At 45.8% G+C, this 25,802-nt stretch overlaps 1 protein-coding gene across 1 annotated transcript in view; it reads right to left on the reverse strand.

Moving 5' to 3' along the window:
• LOC143935982 (serine/threonine-protein phosphatase 4 regulatory subunit 1-like) overlaps nt 1-25,802 on the reverse strand; it is a 78,934-nt gene that overhangs the window by 39,631 nt on the left and 13,501 nt on the right. The window contains exons 3-8 of the mRNA XM_077460230.1: nt 18,971-19,103; nt 16,047-16,153; nt 13,522-13,664; nt 8,165-8,311; nt 3,799-3,906; nt 3,460-3,525 (exon numbers count right to left, since the gene is read on the reverse strand). Of these exons, the coding sequence (XP_077316356.1) occupies nt 3,460-3,525; nt 3,799-3,906; nt 8,165-8,311; nt 13,522-13,664; nt 16,047-16,153; nt 18,971-19,103 (704 nt within the window). The remainder of the gene's footprint in view (nt 1-3,459; nt 3,526-3,798; nt 3,907-8,164; nt 8,312-13,521; nt 13,665-16,046; nt 16,154-18,970; nt 19,104-25,802) is intronic.

Genomic DNA, 25,802 nt, shown 5'->3' on the forward strand with positions numbered 1-25,802 from the left:
TCCGAGCACGCTACCCGGCCGGCCAGCAAACGGGGGCGAGCGAGCGCCCCCCCCCCTCCTGAGCCGTACCAGGCCGCGTGCCCTCAACATGGGGGGGTGCCTTGGGGAAGGGGGGGCCGCGCGGCCCCCCCACCCCAAAGCACCTTGTCCCCATGTTGATGAGGACAAGGGCCTCTTCCCGACAACCCTGGCCGTTGGTTATCGGGGTCTGCGGGCGGGGGGCTTATCGGAATCCGGGAGCCCCCTTTAATAAGGGGGCCCCCGGATTCCGGCCCCCCACCCTATGTGAATGAGTATGGGGTACAATGTACCCCTACCCATTTACCTGTAAAATAAAAGTACCAAAAAAAACACAACACACGAGATAAAATATTTTATTGCACAGCTCCGGGGGTCTTCCGTCTTCGGGGGTCTTCTCGCCGGACTCCTCCGCTATCTTCTTGTAGCTCTTTTGCTAGCGGAGGAGTCCGGCTTTCTTCCTCTCCGCCGACCTCTTCTCCCGACTTCGGGGGTCTTGTCCCCCTCTTCGGTTCTTCTGCCAGGCCACCGCGCCTTCTTATAGCTCTTTTGCAGGCGGTGGCCCGGTCTTCTGTCGCCGCCGCCTTCCGTTCTTCTTCTTCTTCTCCTCCTCCTTCTTCTCCAGGAGATGTTGACTCGACGCTCTCTCCGGCCACAATGCCAGCGCCGCGCTGCGCGGCCACTTATATAGTGACAATGGGGCGGTGTCACAAGGCTTTATGTCACATGGGTTGGTCACATGGGTTGATGTCACATGGGGACTATGACATCGTAAGGGGGCGGGGTCACCATGTGACCAACCCATGTGACATAAAGCCATGTGACACCGCCCCATTGTCACTATATAAGTGGCCGCGCAGCGCGGCCCTGGTATTGTGGCCGGAGAGATCGTCGAGGCAACATCTCCTGGAGAAGAAGAAGAGGAGGAAGAAGAAGAAGAACGGAAGGCGACGGCGGCGACAGAAGACCGGGCCACCGCCTGCAAAAGAGCTATAAGAAGGCGCGGTGGCTCGGCAGAAGAACCGAAGAGGGGGACAAGACCCCCGAAGTCGGGAGAAGAGGCTGGCGGCGAGGAAGAAAGCCGGACTCCTCCGCTAGCAAAAGAGCTACAAGAAGATAGCGGAGGAGTCCGGCGAGAAGACCCCCGAAGACGGAAGACCCCCGGAGCTGTGCAATAAAATATTTTATCTCGTGTGTTGTGTTTTTTTTGGTACTTTTATTTTACAGGTGAATGGGTAGGGGTACATTGTACCCCATACTCATTCACATAGGGTGGGGGGCCGGTATCCGGGGGCCCCCTTATTAAAGGGGGCTCCCGGATTCCGATAAGCCCCCCGCCCGCAGACCCCGACAACCAACGGCTAGGGTTGTCGGGAAGAGGTCCTTGTCCTCATCAACATGGGGACAAGGTGCTTTGGGGTGGGGGGGCTGCACGGCCCCCCTTCCCCAAGGCACCCCCCCATGTTGAGGGCACGCGGCCTGGTACGGCTCAGGAGGGGGGGGCGCTCGCTCGCCCCCGTTTGCTGGCCGGCCGGGTAGCGTGCTCGGACAAGGGTCTGTTGTGGACTTTGGGGGGACCCCCACGCCGATTTTATTCGGCGTTGGGGTTCCCCTTTAAGTTCATTCCAGGCGGCGGGGTCAGCGACGTCTCCGTCGCGGGCCCCGCCTACCTGGAGACGCGCTTGAAATGAGCGGACTTTCCTCCGCGTGTGTGGGCGAGTCCGTTCATTTCAAAAGTAGGGCGGACTTAGTACGGCGAACTTAGTCTGCCGTATTAGTCCGCTCAAAAAGTGCCGTGTGTGGGCAAGTCCGTTCATTCAAAAGTTGAACGGACTGTCTGTCGGATTGTCTGACGAACTTAGTTGGCCAGACAATCCGCCCGTGTGTACGCGGCCTGATAGTCAGGAACCTGTTATACTGGCTCCTGAACATAAACAGTGACTGGGAGCTGGTGGTGACCGTGCAGCTACAGTGCTAGGAGGAACCAAGTGAACCCACTAACAGCACAAAACAGAGGCACCAGGCACGCATAAATGTGGCAGCCTGGGTGTTAAAACCCATCAACGTGCTGCCACATAGATGTGTATGGCTGGAAGGGCTTAATATACCTGAAAACACTTACACTACTGAAAATGCAGAGATCAGACTGCAGCCCCATCCAAATAAACTGTATTCTAATGAAAACAAATTCACATATCTGTGAACTGTGTTATCTATTATAAAATTTGTAATTCTGCTCAGTAAACCTTGTGATTTACATACCTCTGTCACACTGCACAGCAAAGAAAAGAACTCTTGGTTCAGCCTTGCAACTTCCTGTTAAATTTCCATCTGCACCGTGCTCACTGGACAAGGAATCATTATCCTTGCCTCAGTCCAATGAACTGGAAGACCACACAGTGTACAAAGACAGACTACCTTTTGCAATAACAAAAATGTATAAATTGACCCACATTAATAAAATAAAGAATGTGCATTTACTAAATTTTTGCAATGAAGCCTGCAGAGCATTGCAGACGTGATCAATGTGTTGTGGGTGCAATGCACAGACTCCTGCATTGTTTACATCCAAGCTCCAGGTCCATACTGACGTACAGATCTTCTATAATGTGGCTAGAGCAGGGGTCTCCAAACTTTCTAAACAAAAGGGCCAGTTTACTGTCCTTAAGACTTTTTGAGGGCCAGGCTGTGGACATTGGGAGTAAACATTGTCCTGGCGTCAGTGGGAGCAAACAGAGCATCTTTGGCATTAGTGGGAGGAATAGTGCCCCATCATTGGTGTAAGTAGAAGAATAGTGCTTCATCATTAGTATCAGTGGGAGGAATAGTGCCCCATTGTTGGTGTCAATGGGAGGAATAGTGTCTTGCATCAGTGCAAGGACTAGTGTCCCATTATTGGTTCAAATGGGAAAAATCGTGCCCCATTGTTGTTGTAACGGTAATAATGCCCTATTGTTCATGTCAGTGGGAGGAAAAGTGCTCTAAGGGCCAGATAAAAGCAAGCGAAGGACTGTATCTTGCCCAAAGGCTGCAGTTTGAAGACCCCTGGGCTAGAGGACGTAAACAATGGACTACAAGTGTCATCGCACTTGAGTCATCACTCTGAGTCTCTCTGCCGCTACAGATGGAACTTGTAGTCTTCTCATTCACGGATCCCAGTAAACGGATCTGTGAATGGAGGCTGTACTTTGAAGAATCACCCTGCGATTTAGTCAGGCAAAGGGGGTAATGGGCAGTGTGAGAGTGAGGGGCGTTGGGGAACGTGACCATGTTTCATTACTGTATATACTCTAAATATGGGTGTAACATGAAACATGGTTACAAAGGTGGACTAATGCACCAAAAACTCACACTCATACAATATTTTATCATGGAAAAGGAAAAGCATTTATGTTTTAAAGCTAAAACAAAACACGACCTGGGTTCCAGAACTAGTCTTACCAAATATTTCTCTGTAGATTCCTGGCCAACTGCATTGCACACGTCACCAAAGTTTGCTGCACAAACCTGAAAAAGATCAACAACATTGTTAAAGGTCACCCCCACCAATCAGCCTTATCCACTGAGATCCTTGCCAAAAAAAATGTCTTTTCTTTCTATTTTAGAGGGGAGAATTCCTACACGGAAGTCAGCAACACACAAAGTTGAATTAATCTTACAAAACACCAGCACCTGAATTTTGGTCCACATTTAGCAAACTTGAACCCGGTTCAATCTAAATATAGATGCATAGAAATCACACGCATACACTTGCGCATCATGTCACCTATTGTCCCATACCTTGCGGACTTGGAAGAGCTTGCTGTCGCTGCAGAGCTCACAGAATCGTGGCAGTAGCATCTGTTCTGCAGTTTGCCTGCCAAGCATGGAGATCATCTTACAAATAATCTGGAAGGAAAAGAGAAAAGTTTTATTCCACCAGACCGATTTGGGCAAATTAACGTAAGTGATACATTTCTGACTGAATCCTTTTATCTGTGAAAAAGTGTAGCGATAATGCTGCAGTATGACATCATAAGGAGAGCTTGAACTTCATTATGAAAGCCCTGCTTCCTTTTCCTAGACCCACCTAAAAGGGCTAAACTGGGCCAGTTTACATTGGAATCCGTTCTCTGATGTGAAGCAGTTACTCTTGACATGGGCTTCACATGTTGTGTCAACTAAAAAAAAATCCGGGATAGGGCCTGGTCAGCTGACCTCCTCATCTTTACAGCTTGTGTGGTAGAAATATACCGTATTTATCGGCGTATAACACCCCTTAAAATCAGGGGAAAATCGTGGGTGCGTGTTATACGCCGATCTCCCACTGATTGTGAGGAAAGGAGCGAGCAAAGGCGAGATACACAAAGCCAAGTGTACTTCGGCTAGACTCGGCTCCTCTCACAGTCTCGTCCACCTCCACTGATTGCGAGAGGAGCAAGCGCCACCGACATATAGAAAGCCGAGTGTACCTCGGCTAGACTCTGCTACTCTCGCAGTCCCGCCCCTGACTGTGAGCAGAGCCGAGTGTAGCCGAAGTAGACTCGGATTTGTGTATCTCGGCTCCGCTAGCTCCTCTCCGCTCAGTCAGCGGAGATCCGCGCCAATTTTAAATCAGGGCAATGCTGCAAAGAGACTAGCAATGCTGCAAAGACGCTGGGCGAGGCTGCAAAGGCGCTGGGCGAGGCTGCAAAGGCGCTGGGCGAGGCTGCAAAGGCGCTGGGCGAGGCTGCAAAGGCGCTGGGCGAGGCTGCAAAGGCGCTGGGCGAGGCTGCAAAGGCGCTGGGGCGAGGCTGCAAAGGCGCTGGGGCGAGGCTGCAAAGGCACTGGGCAAGGCTGCAAAGGCACTGGGCAAGGCTGCAAAGGCACTGGGCAAGGCTGCAAAGGCACTGGGCAAGGCTGCAAATAGCTGCATTTACATGTACAAATATTAAAGAGCAACTCTGACACGGCCACACCAGGCTGAACTTAGCTTTGCATTTATGTTATTATTCAAACAGGTCCCCATGTACTTCTATTTAATTTCAATCATTGGTTGATTGCAGATCTACATTGGCTGGAGAATCTTGGATGTCCTGGAAAGAAGTCCATTGACCTAAACGCATCGGAGGTGATGTCATCATGCATGTCGGAAGTGCAGTGACAGTAATTTTTAAAGCGGAGTTCCACCCAAAAATTGAACTTCCGCTTTAAGCACTCCTCACCCCCCTACATGCCACATTTGGCATATATTTTTTTTGGGGGGAGCTTTGTTAGGAGGGGGACTTCCTGTCCCACTTCCTCCTTCCGCCCAGGGACCGCCAAGCGACCCCTCCTTTAGCCTTAGGCGGCCCCTCCCCCTAGGTGATCTCCTGGGACACATGACAGGTCCCAGGAGATCGTCTGTCCATTCCGGGAGCGCAGCGCGACTTGCGCATGCTCCGTGCGTGCCCAGCCGTGAAGCCGAAAGCCGTCATGGCCGGGTGCCCAGAGTGGCGATGGAGGCGTCGGCGCAGAGGAAGGGGAGAGGAGCGGTTCTCCGTTTGGCCGCATCTCTGGACTGTGGAACAGGCAAGTGTCTGTTTATTAAAAGTCAGCAGCTAGACTTTTTTGTAGCTGCTGACTTTTAATAAACATAAAAAGCCTGGAACTCCGCTTAAAGTGGAAGTAGGCTTCCATCTGTGACTTACCTATAGGTAGGTTACATGCAGCTGGTGACATCACCGGGACATTCCCTCTGAAGGGATGACCACCCGAGTACTGTGCCATAAACAGTGGCTCCCGCACGCATGTGTCAGAGTGACGTCATTGTGGCTCTGGCCAGTCACACAGCCGGAGTCTGTAGACCCGGAAGGAAAACCGGGTGAAGATGGAAGCGTCTGCTGCAGTGACAGCTCAGTTCTGGAAGGCTTTGTTTTCAGCCAAGTTTAACATAATGCGCTAGTATGCAATGCCATTACCTTTCAGGTTAGGGAAAAAAAAAAAACATTCAGTGGTTTACTACCACTTTAAAGTGTTACTAAACCCAGGAGCCTGCGTTCACTATATTTGGTCTCCCACAGTACACAGAACATGGAAATGCAATAGTTTTAGTAACTATAAACCTGCTAAATACCTATTTTTTTTATCAGCAGTTAGAGCAGTCTTGTGACTTCTGTTTGTATTGGATCACCCCATCTGAGGAGGGCAGCATCCACCCAGTCTTGGAATACTGATGCCCTGGTTGCTCCTTACCTTAGAATGTGGAAGTGGCTACTTTTATTCTGTCAGTGTCTAGTTAAAGTTTTTAGGAGGAGTTTTCATTCTATTCTGACTGTCCTATAAGGCTGCAGGACCCCTGACCCTCTGTCTGGACGGTGCTGATCACAAACACCCTCCCAAGAAAAAAAAAAAAAGCTCTCTAGCACTACACACCAAACTGAGCATGTGCAGCTCTCCCCCAAGCCTCTGTTCTATCAGGAGATGGATTGGGGACAGTGGAAGAAGGGGAGGATCAGAGAAGGCAGGATCAAACAGTCTTTTTACACAATGCAGAGGATTAACCCCTTAGGTTCCACAGCGAGTATAACAAGCATGCTTTAACTGCATATACAGACTCATTTTACTGTTGTGGGTTTAGTAGCACTTTAACTGAGGTTCACTGGCTTTGTTTTGTTTTTTTGTTTCAATGGTTTTTATTGAAAGTTGCAAGACATTTAGACTTAAACTGTTTACCATAGCTCAGTATAAATTATACATAGTGAATTTTCCAGAAAAGTAAAGGATTTTCTTCCGGCCTGCACATGTTATCCTATTATTTCAATTCCAAGAAGGATAAAAATGATACCACAACCAATTAACATTTCTGTAGTCTAAAAGGTAATTATATTTCCTGGTCTCCCCGTCCCTGGTTCACAGGTTTTTATCAAGCATTTGGTTGTAACCGAATTTGTGTATATTAAAACACTGGATTTTAGCTCTTTTTAATAATTTTACATGGGGGATTCCTAATAGCGAAGAATGGAAGATCAGGAGTGCTGATTGCAAGATTTATTTTGAGGATCACAATACACATGTGTGGGGTTATGACTGGGTTTAAAGGAATATACACACATTTATAAAATGCATTTTTTTACAGATTGTACTTTGTTACATTTAAAATTCTTTTTTGGGAGCTTCTGACACTCATTTGGAAGAAAAGGGAAGACGATCTTTTCAGAGAGGATATAAAGGTCCAGAGGAGAGTTACAATGGAGTCTTATGGAAGGCTGTTTTTGAAACTTTGGAGGGTAAGGGTGTATATATTATTAACAGGGGCGGACTGACCATTCGACCAGGGGGGACAGTATTTAAAAATCTGTGGGGTTTTTTTTTGCATCTGTTTCTGAAATGTCCCTTCCCGACATCCTTTTGGTCTAAAAATCCTGAGATTATAGCTGCCCCACCTCTCCAGTACCTTCTCAGCCAATAGAAACACGTCTGTGTATACTGTTTATACATGTATGCAGGGCCCAGGACAAGGGGTGGGCAGGAGCGAGGGCTGCCCCTGGCGCAATGGTTTATTGCAAGGGTAGGGGGCAGCCTGACCCCAACCCAGGGGGAATGGGAGGCGCAGCTTGACATCTTTGCCCTGGGCACTGGATGACCTTGTCCCAGAACTGCATGTATGTGTATACTGTGTGATTGTATACTGTGTGGCCCCATAATTTCTGATTGCCCGGGGGCCCCATAAGTTGTCAGTCCGCCCCTGATTATTAATATTATATTTTGTGGTTTATTGGAGAACTTTTTTGATATAAGCACATTATAAGAATACAGTTGGTGCACATGTGGAGTTGGACAAACTACACTATATATTTTTTTGTTTTTTCAAAAGGAGTGTGGAATCCATTTTCTATATTGGACTATAAGGGGTTTAAGATCCCCGACACGTCATTTCTTTTGACTGGGGAATATAATAGTTAGCACTGACTTTCTATTTGTCATCTCTCGGAGTGCCTTCTCTGGTTTACCACAGTCTGCACACCATCATGGCTCCATTCTGTGTGGTTTACTGAATTCAGCTATCAATGATGAGTCATGAAGGGGTTATGTGACCCGCAGCAGAAAAGAATGAGACTCCTACACGGCGTCAAAAGTATGCAGTATGAATGTGCTTGTGCAAGCATGCTCAGGAGAACACCGACTCACGCCTACCCCTTTCACTTACATTCACAGCTTCCACTTTGAATTCGTCATCATTCTCGGGAGAGGAGAGTTCCAGCAGTATAGGGCACACTCTGTACTCGAGGTCGCTCTGGTCAATCAGGTCTTGCTCCAGCAGGATCAGCAGAGCTTCCTGGCTTGCTTTTCTCACCTAGGAACCAGAGATAAAATGTTTCAGCTATTTTGCAATTGGCAGCTTCTGCCTTTGAAGTGCAACTCCAGCCAAAAGTTTTTTTTACTGCTGCCTTTTGATCTTGTTATTGAATAGGAAAATGTAAGTGTCAGTGGCAATCTTATAGAGACAACCACTAGCAGCTGGTGCTAAAACAAACCCCCTCCAGATCTGCACTCACCACGGTCACGGCTCCCCTGATACGGCTTCCGTGTTAGCCCGGTCTTCTTTCCAGTTTCCAAATCTTCAGCATCCTGATTGGCCAGGACGAGAACCAACACCCGCAAGTAACACGATGGCGAATTATTGATTCAGGTGAGAGGGTTCAGGGCGCAGAGGACAACTTAAAACAAGCCAATTAGAGCCTCATGCTCTCCTAATAGACTCCCACTAGTCCGGCATCCGGCACAGTGCAGTGAGTGCGCACACATACCGTAGAATGATTTATTTTTAAATAAATGATAACATGACTAACATTTTTTACCTTAAAGCGGGAGTCCACCGGGAGTCCGCGTTTTTTTTTTTTTTTTTAAAAGCCAGCAGCTACAAATACTGCAGCTGCTGACTTTTAAAATAGTGACACTTACCTGTCCAGCGCGCCCGCGATGTCGGCACCCGAAGCCGATCTCTAGGTCGTCTGTCGGGTCCTGCCGCCGCCATCTTGGGTATGGGAATCAGGAAATGGAGCCTTTCGGCTTCATTTCCCGGTTCCCTACTGCGCATGCGCGAATCGCGCTGCGCAATAAGGACGCTCCCCGCTGCCTCTGGGATCTGTGTGTTTCCCAGCAGGCAGCGGGGCACTTGCGGGAAGGGGCGGGCACTTGCGGAAAGGGGCGTAAGTTACGCCCCTTTCTGCAGAGAGCTATCCCGGAAGTGGGTGCAGTTACCTGGATTATCCAGGTAACTGCACCCCCCTCCCCCCTGAAAGGTGCCGATTGTGGCACCGGAGGGGGGGAGGGTTCCGATGAGCGGAAGGTCCACTTTAGGGTGGACCTCCGCTTTAAAAATGTTAAAAAATGTTAGTCATATAATATATTTAAAAATAAATCGTTCCATGATTACCTTTCCTATTTGTCAAAACTTTTTTTTTGGGGGGGCCGTCGCTGGTGACACCTGTCAAAGAGGAAGGAGGAACCACCCCCACTTCCTATTGTGTCTAAGGGAAAGGAAGTGGTAAGAAAAAAAAGAGTGCAATTAAAACCTGAAACAGGCTCCAACCTGTCCTCGTCCTATCCAAACCTAGAAAAAAATTTTTTGAGTTGTATTAAATAGTGGACGGGATATTTACTTTGCTTTCTAGGCACTTTGAGAGGCTTAAAGTGGCCCTAAAGGCTGAAGATTTTTTGCTTTCATGCATTCTATGCACAAATTAAAGTGGTTGTAAAACCTTACAACATATTTTTGCTACAGGTAAGCCTATAATAAGGCTTACCTGTAGCTACCCTGGATAACTCCTAAACGTGAACGGTTTAGGAGATATCCCCTGTATTTGCCGATGTCATCGGCACATGTGCACTGAAGCAAAGTTAAGCAATTTCAGTATGTGCTGTTGCTTCAGTTATACTGTGCCGTTACCGGCGGCTCCCATGCACATATGCAGGAGTGACATCATCGTGGCTCTGGCCAATCACAGCGCCGGAGCCCGCGATACCCAGAAGTAACTCCGGGAGCGAAGTCACCGGCCGGACCGGTGAACGAGGACTGCTGCAGGGGCTTCGATCTAAGGTAAGTAATGCATAATGAGCTAGTATGCTATGCATACTAGCTCATTATGCCTTTGTCTTGCAGAATTATTTTTTTGGGGGGTTTACAACCACTTTAAAAAAACCTTCTGTGTGCAGCTCTTTCCCACCCCCACCCCCCTAGTACTTGCCTGCGCACCATTTCGATCCAGCGATGTGCACAAGAGCAAAGCCTCTCCTGGCTCTCTCCCTCCTCCTTGGCTCAGAGACAGCAGCAGGAGCCATTGGCACCTGCTGCTGTCAACCACAGCCAGTGAGGAGGGAGCAAAGGACACACAGAGCAGGACTTGGGAGCAAGCACGCCCGAGTGCCCACATAGCAAGTGGCTGAACTCAGCGTGGGGGGGTGAGCCCAAACCTTTGGCGGGGGACCCAAGAAGAGGAGGAATCAGGGCTGCTCTGTGCAAAACCATTGCACAGAGCAGGCAAGGATATTTTTGTTATTTAAAAAAAAAAAATCCTTTAGCATCACTTTTAATTACACCTGCTACAAGACAATTATGGAAGCCCTCATTGCCGATTCTGGCATGACTTCAGTGTCACCTTCTAAAAGTTCTGCCCTGAGCAGTTTTGGTTCTGTCACCCTCTGCAGCACAGGTCTGACCCTTCAAAGTCTACAAGGCATTCCTCCACACCAAATCACAGGGACCTGTAGAAGGACTGACTGGTCATATGCAAATTCCCAGATCAGTACCGTTTGCAGTAAATCCTGTACACACACCACTAATGCAGCACTGGTCGCCGAGGTTTGATATATGCTAGGGGGAGGGGCTAAATAAACCCTGTGAATGTTTTATTGCTCATTTTATGACTATCGAATGCGTTACACTAGATGCACATGCTTTTTGCAAGGGGTGTAAATTATCTAAGCATCCCTAACGATAGGAGACGCAGGGTTTAACATGCATGTGATAATGAGAAGCAAAGCAGCGTTCACTATAACCACACCAAAATGTAAAACCTCTCAATTATAAAACGTGGACAGGTTCAGCAAACCTGACGTCGGTGACCTCTCTCCAGAGCAATCGATTAGAGAGATCTATGCATCTTCCCTTACGCTGAAGGCAGGACAGGCAGAGGTCAGTCTGGCAGGCTGTTTACAGTGGACATTTTTACAATGCCTGCTTGCACAGACAGGCAGACATTCTACATCAGGATCCCAGTGAATGCTGCACCTGAGGGATAAAATAACTTAGGAGTTGCCCTGTTAAAGCTTCACACTGAACACGTCAAGAAAAGTGGGCAAACCGGTTCTCGCTGCACATTAGTGGAATGCTTTAACGCTCCCCTCTGTGCACGAAAATGCCATACCGATTCCTGGAAATCTAAACATATAGACGTCCTCTATATGACAATGTAAAGTGACCCACAGCATTCAATCGCCTTTCATTGCTCTGTTGATAAAAAGACTGGCTGCTTATTATGGGCTAGGAGCTGATTTAATATTTAAAGCCTAACTGTTCAGCTTGAGATCTATTATGTTTATTTGCTTGTACAATCCCCCCTGAAATGTTTACTAAATGTACCTTAACGTGGAACTTCATTCTCCCAATCAACATTGACTACTTTTAATCCCTAGCTGCTAGCATTAGTAACTACATAGGAAAGTATATTATGTTTACTTGTTTTAACCTTCTTTTTTTTTTTTTTCTTTACATTTCCAAAGTTACTTCCTGTTTTTTTTGCCTAGGCAAATGACGTCATATACCCCAGAAGTCTTCAGGAAGGGAGGAGGGGTTTACTCAGCCAAGTACATCCTCCTGTCTACATGCCCACTTGAACACATTCAAGCATACGTGTTTCAGAAATACTCACAAAAGAATGCAAAGTTGTAACCTACAAATTCTTTTTAAATGCAAGCACCTGCAGGGCAACTTTTGACAATTTTTTACATTTTTGGCTAAAGCTTGGCTTTAAAAGAGAAGTATGGGTTTCCTTTTTTTTTTTTTTTGCTTACATCTATTCTATGTGAGCTGCTGAAATCTAAAAATCTTTACAGCCATCTCAGAAGTGTCCCCATTCTGTTAAAATCAAGCTAAATACCTGTGGGAGGGTCTACAGACAATACCGACAATGGTCTGGCTCTGGAGTCTGGATCCACCCACTTTCCTGCCATTTTGATTGATTGATGTCGGCTCTCTGCTCGCTCCTGAGACTTCGTAGCTGCTCCCCCTTCCTTCTCCCTCCTCCCCCCTCTCTTCTCCCACCTCCTCTGCAGCATGTTCCGATGGTCAGAAAAATCCAACAAACATAAGAGCACTTCAGTCAGTGATTAAGGTAGGAGAAGTCACTGATAGTAATATGTAGAGGAGATTTACATACAAAGCACTATCTACCAGAGTGAAAACAATATATCTGTAAAGCAGATTACACATATGGATGTGACAGCACACAGACATTCCATGCATTACTGGTATGGAAAAATTTAATAAAATCACAGCTAACATTGTGAATAAATCCTTTTATTGACTATCTGGATTTTTATATGAGACAATGAAACCTTCCATTCACATCTACTTGTATTTTAATACTGAAGCCCAGAGCTCCTCAGACATGGACAGAGCTTTGCTCCCCCATAACCGAGCTAGTATTATCTAGTACTGATATAGTAATGATGTTCCCTTGATTGTAAATAGAGTATTACAGGATCACATGCCGTACAGAGTCATCACATGCCATGCGAGGACTCTGTGCGGCATGCGAGGACTCTGTGCGGCATGCGAGGGCTCTGTACAACACGTGATGGCTCTGTACAACACGTGATGGCTCTGTACAACACGTGATGGCTCTGTACGGCATGCGATCCTGTAATACTCTATTTAAAATCAAGGGAACATTATTACTATATCAGTATGGCGACGGCAGCCTCCGATAGCTGATGGAAACATTAGCTGCGGTGCCGACATCTCTGGACTCCAGGACAGGTAAGTGTCCTATTGTTAAAAGCCAGTGCTGCAGTATGTGTAGCTGCTGGCTTTTAATTTTTTTTTTTTTTTGGGGCGAACACCACCTTAAGGTCTCTAGCTCACATTCATACACATACTAGGGACAATTTAGACTGGAGCCATTTAACCTACCAGCATGGAGTGTGGGAGGAAACTGGAGAGCCAGGTAGGTGGTGCCGTGGTTGGGATTCAAACCAACGACCCTAGTGCTGCCGGGCGGAAAAGCTAACCACTTAGCCACCATGCTGCCCACCACACTGCTATAAGATGCCCATCACACTACTATTAGATGCCTAAGGTTTTTTTTTTTAGAACCGGGCGTGATACTTGAGCAATCAGAATTTGATTGGAATTGAAATGTATTTCTGATTTCAATATACATATAAAGAGCTGCATGAATTGTTAACGCTATATAAATACCAACAACGAATGAATAAAATGAATATATTTTTCATAGTGAGCCATGACAGTGTGAAATGTTACGGAATGAAGCTCTGACTTACCTGATTATTGGAATCTGTGAGATAGCGGACAAGGATGGGCAGTAAGTACTCAGAAAAGGCCCGGGGAAACTGAGGTCGGCTCTCCTGCAGGAAGAGGGTGATTTGTGGGACCTGCTCCATTAGCTCGGTGCGCACAGTAGGTTCTGTAATGAACAAAGAGAACACAAACTCCATTACATTTTTTATTACACAAAAAAAAAAAGAAAAGATGTTGCTCTGTACAAGCAACTTGGAATAGGATCGCTAGCTGTTCCTGGTCAAATCAGACTGAACACTATTATAAAGAGTGTCAGAGAAGCGCGGAGGGGACAAAGACAGAAATGGCTGCATCATCTCTCAGAAAATATCCCGCGCCATTAAAGTTCTGTTCTGCATGAATCAACCTCAGCAGGAAGACTTGTCCTCCAATAATGTAAAAGAGCAAAACTTTTAATAATGTAAAAGAGCAAAACTACCTCTTAAAGTAAATCTTTAGCTTAAAGTGGACCCCATCAGGCCTAAAGGTTCCCAAGACAGCAACAGTGCAGGATCCAATGTGGCTCAAGAGTAGGGATGAGCTCAGGCGTGTTCGAATGGTTCAGGTGCAGAGCCCGTCAGGAAGTCGGCGCAGTGCTGAGCTAATCACAGGCAGTGAGACATTGCCCGATCTCTGCAGCCGCATATCGGGGCAATGTCTCACTGCCTGTCATTAGCACAGCGCTGCGCCGACTTCCTAGCGGGCTCTACACATGGAGTGTGTGAACGATCATCCTTACTCGAAAGGGATCTTTTGGAAGACCAACCCAGGTACATGCAGGCACCTCAATGCATCTGTACTTCAGAACTGTTGCTAAACTATAAAAAAACATTTTTGACCATTTTATTGTAGATAATGCTATCCTCATAAAACAATACATTCAAATTTGCATGTAAAGTTTGTAATTATGCACAGATTTCTGTCCTAATGCAAACAAGTTTACTAAAACCTGCAGTGCTACTCAATAGTAAAAATGAATCTGACCCTAATATGTCATACATAAATATATACAACTAATTTTTCCTTTTTTTTTCTACATAAAACACATCCACATAACCAAAAATAATAATCAACCATAAAAGCTTAAATGACAAATACAGCCATAGCTTGTTTGGCTGTACTTCTCCTGTGGATCATAGGAGTGTAGTTCATTCTGCACTCCTGTGACCCGTTTTCTGCAGACGGCGGGCTGAAGGCTCAGAAAAAGATCACGACCATATGGTGAGGATCCACCCACATGTCTGGACAGGCACCCGGCTCAGCATCCCAGCGAGCCACACACTGATAGCCTGAGCCGGCCACTCTCGCCCCATCACAGCACAGCAGACAGCGGTGACTGACAGTCACCATCCTCTGCTCAGGGAGCCCTGAGAACCGAAGTGATCAGAGGTGATTGATCGCTCAGTTTCAAGCCTTAGAGCCAGCAGGGGACAGATGCAGCATTGGGCTGATGCTGCATTCCCCTAGGTAAGTAGGATTCTAAAATAAAATAGAATTACCGTACTTCTCTTTTAAAGTGGCTGCAAACCCTTGCATATATTCAGTGAAGTGACTGGCCTCAGGTGATGCAGAGATGAAACAAATTCTCCCATATACGTTGTACCTGTTTATCTGTAGTCTTTTCCTCTAAACATTCTTCACTTTGAACGGATGTAGAAAGCTTGTCTAAGGTGTCAGAAAGCAGGGAGCTGAAACAACACACTGCAGCGCTCAATGAGGAGAGCTCTGAGCGCTGTTTGGAGGGAAGGCACACACCCCCCTTTTACACAGCACACAGGAACAGAGCTGAGGCTGTCAATCACAAGCTGTGCTGAGCTCCTTCCCCATCACCTTTTTTCTTTTGATGTCAGAAACATGTCAGAAGTGACACATGCAGATAGCATAGAATGAGGCAGCAGACAGAAATGACATTTAGTGCTGTGGATTGAGACAAGTACACACTATAGAGGGATATGCTTTGTTCATATTTCATGTCTGAGGTTTAAAACCACTTTAATTGTGCATATAACACCAATAATTAACTTTCACCACACAGTCTTTATTCTGTCCCTAGAATACATAGAGGCTGTGCTTTCTGACTAAGGCTCCATGTACACTAGCAGCTCCTAAACTTGAGTGTAGGAGCGTTTGGTGGGGGTTTTTTTCGCAAAGCTCCTAAACTCAGCTCCATAAAAGCTTATGTGTCAATGTACACATAGGCTTTTAGGATCGTTTAGCAGCTGCTGCGGTTAGGAGAGATTCAACCTCCCCTAACCTCCCTCTCCTGAACGTGGGAAGAATCACGTTGAGGAAAGGAAAGTTTTGACCTTCGATTTTACCGCGTTTTGCATTTTCTCGCGGCCGGAAAATGCAGTAGTTCAAGTGTACATTAAGCCTAAGTGTGCACCATAGTATTTGGGGACTGATAGATCTATCTTTCCAAAATGTGTTGACATTTAACTACAGCAACCAATCGAAGCTTTGTCATAAAAAGCAGTACAACAACAACAGCGTAGGCCCCAGTACTGACCCGAGTCCTCCGACAGGCGAACAACGATCTCCATGACTGTGAGAAAGTCATCTTCTGTACTGCTGAAGTCTCTCAGCACATCCAGCAACCCACGTGCGATTATCTGTCTGTAGGAGAAGTATAGGAACACTGATTTAAAAGCATGAAGAGAGCGGGCTTTTCAGTGGACGGACATAACTGAGGTTCCAATGAATGAACATTGCTTGCTTTTATCGGGCTGTTTATGACCAGCTTTAGAAGGACAGGGGTTATGTCAATGAGCCAGTGGCAAGAGTTTACACTGGCTTTAAGAAGCAACTTAGCTGGAAGCAAGAAAGCAGGATAATCAGGGACAACAAAACCTTTACTCAAAGCACTGCCAACCTTCACTTATATTGGATGGATGGATGGATGGCACTGTAAGTGCAGGGTGCACCACAACAACTATATGCCAATAGTGGGCACATGATAGGACATCAGTCATGAATGTATACATAATAATATCTGAAGCTTAGATTATGTATTCCCAATTTCTTAGTGTTTCATGACAATGGACTCACCCCAGTGCTAGGCAATTTCTATGTAGCTATTTCGTGACAATGGAGCCATCCCAGAGCTCATCAATTTCCAGAAGACATTTTGCATCATGCATCTCCAAACTTAACAAAACATAGTCAGGAATTTGCGTTTGTTACATAGTTAGCAAGGTTGAATAAAGACACCAGTCCATCCAGTTCAACCTGAGGGAGTGTTGGTGCATGTCTACAATTGTCCCTATCCCTGTACATTGCACACTCACATTGGTCCCTACACCCTCAAGGAGCCCACAATCCAAGGTCCCCATTCATATCCTAGGGCCAATTTTGGACAGAAGCCAATTAACCTACCAGCACGTCTTTGGAGTGTGGGATGAAACCGGCGTACCCGGAGGAAACCCATGCAGGCACAGGGAGAACATGCAAACTCCAGGCAGGTAGTGTTGTGGTTGGGATTTAAACCAGCAACCCTTTTTACTGCTAGGCGAGAGTGCTACCCACTACACCACTGTGCCACCCTAGATTTGTAAAAATCTCAACTCTTAGGTGGTTATAATGGTGCAGCCTCACCTCTTAGGGATGGGTGTGTGTGTGTGCTGTTATTTGTATTTTCTCCCTGTCAGAGCAAAAATGTCAGCTCATTGTCAAGCATGGACCCTATTAAGGCTGATTTGTCCCTTGCTGGAGCTCAGGGCTGGTAAATGCCAAACTGCATAAAGAAGTAAAACTGTCCAGTAGCAAAGGCCCGGTGTTTGTGCAAATTCAAGTAAAAAATAATCACACCTAAATTGCAGCTGAAGCCGTGAACCAAATTGCACCAGACTCCACCCTGCAAACCAAAGCCGGACATGTGTGAACACGGGATTTAATAAAACATTTTTTTTTTAAATTACAGGAGAGGTACAGTTTCTCTTTCAGGGCCAGTTCACACCATAGAAAACGCAGTCTGGATGCATTTCTGCATGCACTTTTTTTCTGCGTTCCAGTGCGTTTTTGATACGTTCCAGTGAATCTTTCCCTCCCTTTTTTTTTTCATCTTAAATAGGGACATGCACATTTTTGATGTGTTAAGTTTTATTCTGGTGCATTTTTGATGGGTTTTTTCCACGTTCCAGTACAGTCCAGCACAGGAAAAATGCAGCATGTTCTACTTTTTCATTTTTTCTCTGAAACACACTGGAACTGACTGCGCTGGTGTGAACTTTGCCCCTGGAAACCATATAACCTACTTACCATGCGTTTTTGATGCAGAAAATGCACTGGACTCCACGTGGTGTGAACTGGCCTTCAGGCCTGCTTCACACTTGTGCATTTTCTTAGTGTGTTTTCAGTCTTGCAGAAACACACTACAATCCATTTAACATGCTTTGCTATGGATGTAGTTCACATTTGTGCATTTTATGGAAATGGCCAGGGATTTTTTTTTTCCTGGTTTTTGCTTCCATAGACTTCAATGGATCAAAAATGTGTATTGAAAGACACAAAATGCACCTGGAACATGCAAACCGCAACCTGCATAGGTGTGAACCAGGCCTCAAACAGTGGGGGTTGATTTACTAAAACTGAAGAGTGTAAAATCTGGTGCAGCTGCGCATGGTAGCCAATCAGCTTCTAACGTCAGCTTCTTCAATTAAAGCGGAGTTCTGCTTTAAAAATAAATAAAAGTCAGCTACAAATACTGCAGATGCTGACTTTTAATAATCAGACACTTAGGCTGTATTCACACCTATGCATTTTTAGTGCTTTTTGCATTTTGCACTACAAAACATGTTCCATAGGAAACCATGTTATATGTTCTGTAGTGCAAATCTGCAAAATGCAAAAAGCAACAAAACTGCAGAGGTGTGAATCCAGCCTTACCTGTCCCACTGTTCAGCGATGCGGGGGAAAGAAGCCCTGCTCCTCTCCGCGGTGCCAGCATTGTCACTGTGGGCGCCTTGCTGTGGCTTCACAGCCTGGCACCCACTGCGCATGCGTGAGCCACGCGCCGTGACTGGCCGTGCAATCATCTGGGACCTGTGACATGTCTCAGATGTTTGCCGAGAGGGAGGGGGGAGAGGTGATCTCCCTTCTGGTGCCGTGGTGCGTCGGGAGGAAGTGGGAGCTGGGACCATCTGAAAAGAGGGTACCCAACCCCCCCCCCCCCCCCAAAAAAAAGTTAAATTTTTGAGTGGAACGCCGCTTTAAGCTTTAACAAAAAAAACTGGAAGCTGATTGGTTTCTATGCAGAGCTGCACCAGATTTTGCACTCTCCAGTTTTAGTAAATCAACCCCACTGCATAGAAATGTCAGCACTTGACTTGCCCTGAGATAAAAGAAGCCAGCAGGTTGTTTTACCCACCCAGAACTGGACTATTCTTTTTTTTTTTTGGTAGCATCTTTCTTTAACTGCAAGGTCATAGCATTTACCTGTTGAATATATTATCACTAAAGGCGTATTTTTCCAGGCGTGCCAGGGGTGTGAGGTTGTCCTGCCCGGGAATGTCCAGGAAAGCACTTATCCTCATGCTTTCACAGTCTGGTCCATAATCCTCGAAGCCAACTTAAAGAAGAAGAAGAACAAAGAGAAGTGTTACATTTCCCAATAGTAAGGAGCAGACCTGTCTGGGTGTTACGTTACTCGGTGTGTGTCGGACGCAAGGGTGTCCTGTATCCACACCTATAGACGGAGCGTCTGGCGGCCAGACTTGGGTTACACAAACCAGCCCACGGAGATATTTAAGCTAATTTGTATCCAGCTCGGAGATAGTGATCTGTTAAGATGCTCAGCCCTGCTACAGGTTTCAAGAGCACAGCACTAATCCCCCTTAACGTGAAGTGTGAGCAGAATTTTAATTCCTACTCAGGAGGAATTACAGGAGATTTTACCGCCCAGTTTGCCCTTCCTTACCAGCCGCTGCGAGGCACAAGTGACATGGACTCAGACAGCATGGCTCCCTCCACTTCTTAAAAATAAGGCTCGGGGGCGCTGCACTTCCATCACGGCTAAAGTGTCCTAAAGATTCTGTCATTTGTTTTCTGAGTCACTTATTCCTCAATAAAACTATGGCTGACGCTCTATCCAAACCATATCCTTTTTTTTTTTTTTTTTTTATTATTATTATTATTATTATTATTATTGATAAGAGTGGGGGGAACAATTAGAACCCCTGCCAAGTTTTTCACTGCTACCTGGGGAGAAACTTCCCCTCACTTACTCTCCTGGGGGCAACAGCAACACATAAAGAACAATGCTTTCTTTAGTAGAGTGGGGGGAGATTTTTAACCATTGATGGATTGCATTAGGTTCCCTGTCAGGTTTTTATTGCTTTCTGTGTCCTCATGGAAGAGATTTTCCCTTACTTACCATTCCCAAGTTACTGAAACAGAAAAAAAAAAAAAAAATTTAAAGTGAGCCCAATTTTCCATGTATAATGTGAAAGATGATGCTACCCCACGAAAATTGTGATTTTTATTCTAAGCAAAAAAATCGTAATTCTAATTTTCCCCAGAATCATACAGCTCTAATATTCTGTGTGTTATTATTTTTTGTTTTGTTTTTTTTATTCATTAAAATGTACCCCCCAAAAAAATAAGCCTAAAAACCGCTGCGCAAATACCATGTGACATAAAAAAAATTGCAGCGATCATCATTTTATTCCCAAGGGTCTAAAAAAAAATATTATATAATATTTGGGTGTTATAAGTAATTTTCTAGCACAAAATGCTAATTTAAACGTGTAAACAAAAAGTGACATGTGCAAGGCCCTGTCACTTTTTGTTTACATGTTTAAATTAGCATTTTGTGCTAGAAAATTACTATCGCTGCAATTTTTTTTATGTCACACGGTATTTGCGCAGCGGTTTTTAGGCTTATTTTTTTTTGGGGGGGGGAGTACATTTTAATTAAAAAAACAAAAAACACACAGAATATTAGAGCTGTATGATTCTGGGTAAAATTAGAATTACGATTTTTTTGCTTAGAATAAAAATCACGATTCTCACGGGGTAGCATCATCTTTCACACTATACATGGAAAATTAACTTTACTTTTTTTTTTCTGTTTCAGTAACATGGGAACGGTAAGTAAGGGAAAATCTCTTCCATGAGGACACAGAAAGCAATAAAAACCTGACAGGGAACCTAATGCAATCCATAACTAAAAAAGAAGGGGGTTAGGCTCCATTCACACTTGTGCGACTTGTAATGCGACTTTGGCCACTAAATTTGCATGACAAGTTACACTTCATATTTTTCCATAATAACCGTTCATATATGTGAGTAGCAGCAAGGTTCCTGCACTACTTTTTTTAATTGTATGCGACTTGAGTGCCATAGACTGCAATATAAACCCTCAAAACTCACAAGAAAGTCACTGAATTTTAAGCGACTTGAGTGCCATAGACTGCAATATAAACCCTCAAGACTCACATGAAAGTCATACATGCGACAGTTGTGCAAGTGTTGCCCATTCACATTGGTCAAAGTTGCACCCATCCAAAGTTGCATTGCAAAGTTGCACGACTTTGGAGTGGTGTCAGTGTGAATGGGGCCTTAAACATGTCCTGTGTTTTTTTTGCAGTCGTCTGCACTGATTAGTATGCTGCCCTTTGAACTGCCGTTTTACATATAATGTTCTCCTTTTGTCCTTCCTTTCTCTGTGAAGTTCACTGCTGCAACCTTCATGGTGAATGATTAACTCCGGTACCTATAGATTCCACCATGTGATCCCAGAAGGAAATGACATCAGAGGACGATAATACTTATGTCAATAAAAACACAAGGAGATCAGGCTGTGGAGGCTTCCAACTTTCCCAAAGTAAAAACAATATAAAAAAAAAAGAAAAAAATCACACAATACAAAATAAACTGGATGAGTAATAGCAGACACAAAAATAGATGCAATATTAAAGAGATGAAAGTCAACTGAGGGGAAACAAAAGCCTGTTTTTAGCTATTAGTCTTAGCCTGCCTTCACACAGAAGTGGTGTGGGGAATCAGATGTGATTCAGACAAGAATCGCACCGCATTCCTGTTCAATTCACATGCGATTCTTTGCAGTGCGATTTGAGCCCATTCATTTTGTACGGATCAAAGCGCACCGCATGAACAAGGTGCATGCACTTTTTTTTTTGCTGCATTGGAATCAGAACGCACGGGTGTTCACACCTATGCAATCTGATTCTGCCAATCGCACTGCATTTTGCAAACCCTTTTTGGGGCATTGTGACGTTAACATGGATACCCACAGCGGCTTGCAGGAACGGAGTGCGAATGTGATGCGGTGCGGCAAACGCACCAGAATAGCTGCGAAATCCCGCACCACATCCGTGACAGTAAGGCCCATTTCACACTGGGGCGGGAACGGCGTCGGCGGTAAAGTGGCGCTATTTGTAGCGCCGCTTTACCGTTGTTTTAGCGCCAGTATGCGGCCGATAGCGGGGAGGTTTTAACCCCCCGCTAGCGGGCGAAAATGAGTTAAAACTGCCCGCAAAGCGCCATTGCAGTGGTGCTTTGCCAGCGGCATAGGCACGCTGCCCCATTGATTTCAATGGGTAGGAAGGGTTTAGTAGCGGTGAATACACCGCTCCAAAGATGTAGCTAGCAGGACTTTTTTCACAGTCCTGCTAGCGCACCGCTCCAGTGTGAAAGCCGGGGCTTTGACACTGGAGTGAAAGGGGCCAGATTTTTTCAGGCGCTATACAGGAGCTATTTTTAGCGCGGTAGCGCCTGAAAAACGCCCCAGTGTGAAAGGGGCTTTAAGAGCACTGTTCATGAGAACAGGGAGCACACATGAGCCCTGACAAAAATTTGTTTTAAGCCCCTGATCGGATCCACCTGTCTGTTTTTCAGGCAGACCTGATTGGACCATCTATTGCTCTCTATGGATGTTAGCGGACACAATGGAATCCGATCCAATCCTGTCGGCTAAAAGCAGACAGATGGGAATCTGTTCCGTCCGGTGGATCGGATTGGATGGCAGTGTTACTATCTGACTGACCCATGGAGGACTGACCCATATGCACTCTGCATCAGTGGAGCGGACACAGACCTGTCATCTGCCTGCTCAGCGGAGAGATCCCCTGCTAAGCAGGTGGATCCCCTTGCTGGAGCTTGCTCCGTCTAAAAGGGACCTTAAAAGTGGTTGTAAACCCTTACAGATGACTTTGTGCTACTGGCAAACCTATAATAAGGCTTACCTGTAGCTACCCAGAATATCTCCTAAACCCGCACAATTTAGGAGACATCCCCTGTATTTGCATGTGCCAACATCATGGGCACATGCGCACTGACACAAACTGAAGCAGTGGCACGTATGTGTGCCGTCACCGTGCGCATGCCCGGGACTGACGCCATTGCGGCTCCAGCCAATCACAGCACCGGAGCTGCAATACCCAGAAGTAACCCCCGGGAGTGATGTCACCAGACGGTGAGGTACGGTCACCTTAGCGAGGGCTTTGATCTTAGGTGAGTATTACATAATGAACTAGCTCATTATGCCTTTGTCTTGCAGGTATTAGTTGTTTCTTTTTTTCAAAGTGTGTTTACAACCACTTTAAAGGGCTTTCTTAGAAAGGGAAATAATAAAAAAGTGTAGCAAAAGTGAATAGAAACAAACACAGAACGAACAAGGTGCTTACACATTATAAGCTGCTTTCTGTGTGACCCACTTCCCTCCATTGGCTGCATTGTCTTTCTGCAGCTTCTCCTACTTTGGATCATTCAAGTGGTTGTAAACCCTTTACACCACTTTAAACTACAGGCAAGCCTACAATTAGGCTTACCCATAGCTGCACTGAATATCCCCTAAACTTGCACGCTTTAGGAGATATCCCTGTATTTGCATGTGCCGACCGTCATGCGGCACATGCGCACTTAAGCCAACTGAAACAACGGCACGTACTTGCCGTTGCTTCAGTTGTACTGTGCCGCTACCGGCGGCTCCCACACATGCATGGGAGTGACGCGGCTCTGGCCAATCACAGCACCGGATCCGCGATACCCGAAAGTAACCTCCGAGATAGATGTCGCTGGCCGGAGGGGGGAGACGAGGACGGCTGCAGGGGCTTAGTTCTCAGGTAAGTAATTTATAATGAGCTAGTATGCTATGCTATGCATACTAACTCATTATGCCTTTATGGGGAAGGGTGTTTTTTTGTTTTTCAGGAGGGTTTACAACCACTTTATCACTTAGAGGAAGATTTACTAAAGGCAAATCGACTGATCACTTTTTAAGTGAAGCTGCATTCGTTTTCCCCAGCGCTTAGTAAATGGTGTGAAGCTTCACTTTGTAAATACCTAATCAGATGCAAGGAAAAAAAAAAAAAAACATAATTTGTGCTTGCACATGATTGGAAGATGGAAATCAGAAGACACCACATTCACCAAGTTCTGGTGAAAATAAGCACAACTGCACTTGCAAAGTGCTCAGTCTATTCGTATTTAGTAAATCAAATCTTATGTCTGTTGTGCTGTTTGATCTGCGTATATTAACACAAGGACACATAGAAAACAATGATTGCACCCTATTCACACCATACACGTGTGGTGATGTGCACTGTGTAATCATAGCAGGGATGTTGCATTTGTACACAGTGCAGCTCACAGCGTGTCACAACCTGCTCTCTGGCACATAGTGCTCAACTAAATGTCATTTAGTTACAGCAAAAAAAAAAAGAAAAAAAAAAAAGAAGTAAACATTGAGGTGTTGTAACAAGGCAATGCACGGCCCTACACAATGTAGGCCAGCGCACACGCGTTTTAGTGTACACGTTGGTGTAAGCGAGCTCTTTACTCTGTGCCTGTGATTCTGGTACACTGTTGGTAGACTCAGGTTTAGATCGCTGTGCAAACAATGGAAAACCCGGCTCTGATAACTAAAACATACATTCCTGACCTTAGTGTTAAAGGGAACCTGTGTTTGGCTGCACCGCGGGCGTGCTGGCGCACGTTGTGTAGGGGCTGCGAGGGCTGGTCGGGCGTGTCAACACAGCGTATCAAGCCGTTTTTTATTGATATGGTGCAGTGACATTCAGTGGTGTGCCTGGCACTACATGAACAGGGCATTTACATAAATTACAACTGTGCCCTTGCCCCGAGCCTGTGTTTATCTACACAGCTCGATGGCCATCTGCTGTCTTTTACCACCTGTTCCTCTTCAATAAAAAACTTCCACTCCCTTGGCCTGTGTGAATCAGATCTTTGCAGGTTCTCCTCTTACCCATCTCTTCACACCTTCAGTGTCACTTACAAATCCTCTTCCTCTTTCAATATTTCCTATCTTTTCTATTCTCTTTCTACAACTTCTCCCCAGCTCACCCGATAGCCTCCCATGCCTTCAACGCCGATTTCTTTGCGGATGACACCATAAATCTGTCCTGAGCTACGTCACCAACCTCATCACAAAATACCAACCAAACGGTCCTCCCCGCTCCTCCCAAGACCTTCTGCTCTCTAGATACCTTTTCCCATGTCCACCTCCAGAACTTCTCCAGAGCCTCTCCCATCCCCTAGGTCTCCAAACACCAATCCGTCTGACTATCTCCTACTATGTCCCCCTTAGGCCACGTACACACGCGGGGACTGTTCGCCCAACTTTGTCCGTCAAACAGTTTCAGCAAACAGTCCGCTCAAAATTAGCATGGACGGACATGGCCACACACGACGTACGAACAGTTTGCTGAAACCGTGCGCGATGACGTGAACGGCACGTACGACGGGATGAAAAATACGACGTCCTATACACTGCATTATAACTTTCGGCATGTAAAGCCTTTCTGAGCATGCGCGGAACTTAGTTTGTCGAACTAGCCTACACACGAGGGAACTGTTCGCTGAAACAAGGTTTCAGCGGACAGTTTTTCGGAAATTCCGAAAAACCTTGTTCAGCGGACTGTTCGCTGAAACTGTCCGCTGAAAGCCCACACACGAGCGGACTGTTTGCCGAAACACTGTTCAGCGGACAAAGTTGGGCGAACAGTCCCCGCGGCCTTACACGATCCCAAAAAAAGCATCTCTTCAGCGAGGCCAACTCTGCTTCTACCTACAGTGCCTTAAACAAGTATTCATACTATAACTTTTTTCATTTCTTTCAACAATTGGGATGTTGATACCATGTTTTTGAGGAACTAAGCTTCATCCAACACCTTTAAAGAGGAAGTAAACCCTGATGAGTTTACTTCCTCTTTCATTCCCTGCAAAAGTAAAGCATAATGGACTACTATGCAATCGCATAGTAGCCCATTATGTGTCACTTACCTGA

The sequence above is a fragment of the Lithobates pipiens genome, unplaced genomic scaffold (genome assembly GCF_037356315.1).
Source record: "Lithobates pipiens isolate NorthernLeopardFrog02 unplaced genomic scaffold, aLitPip1_a1.2 Scaffold_28, whole genome shotgun sequence".
NCBI lineage: Eukaryota > Metazoa > Chordata > Amphibia > Anura > Ranidae > Lithobates > Lithobates pipiens.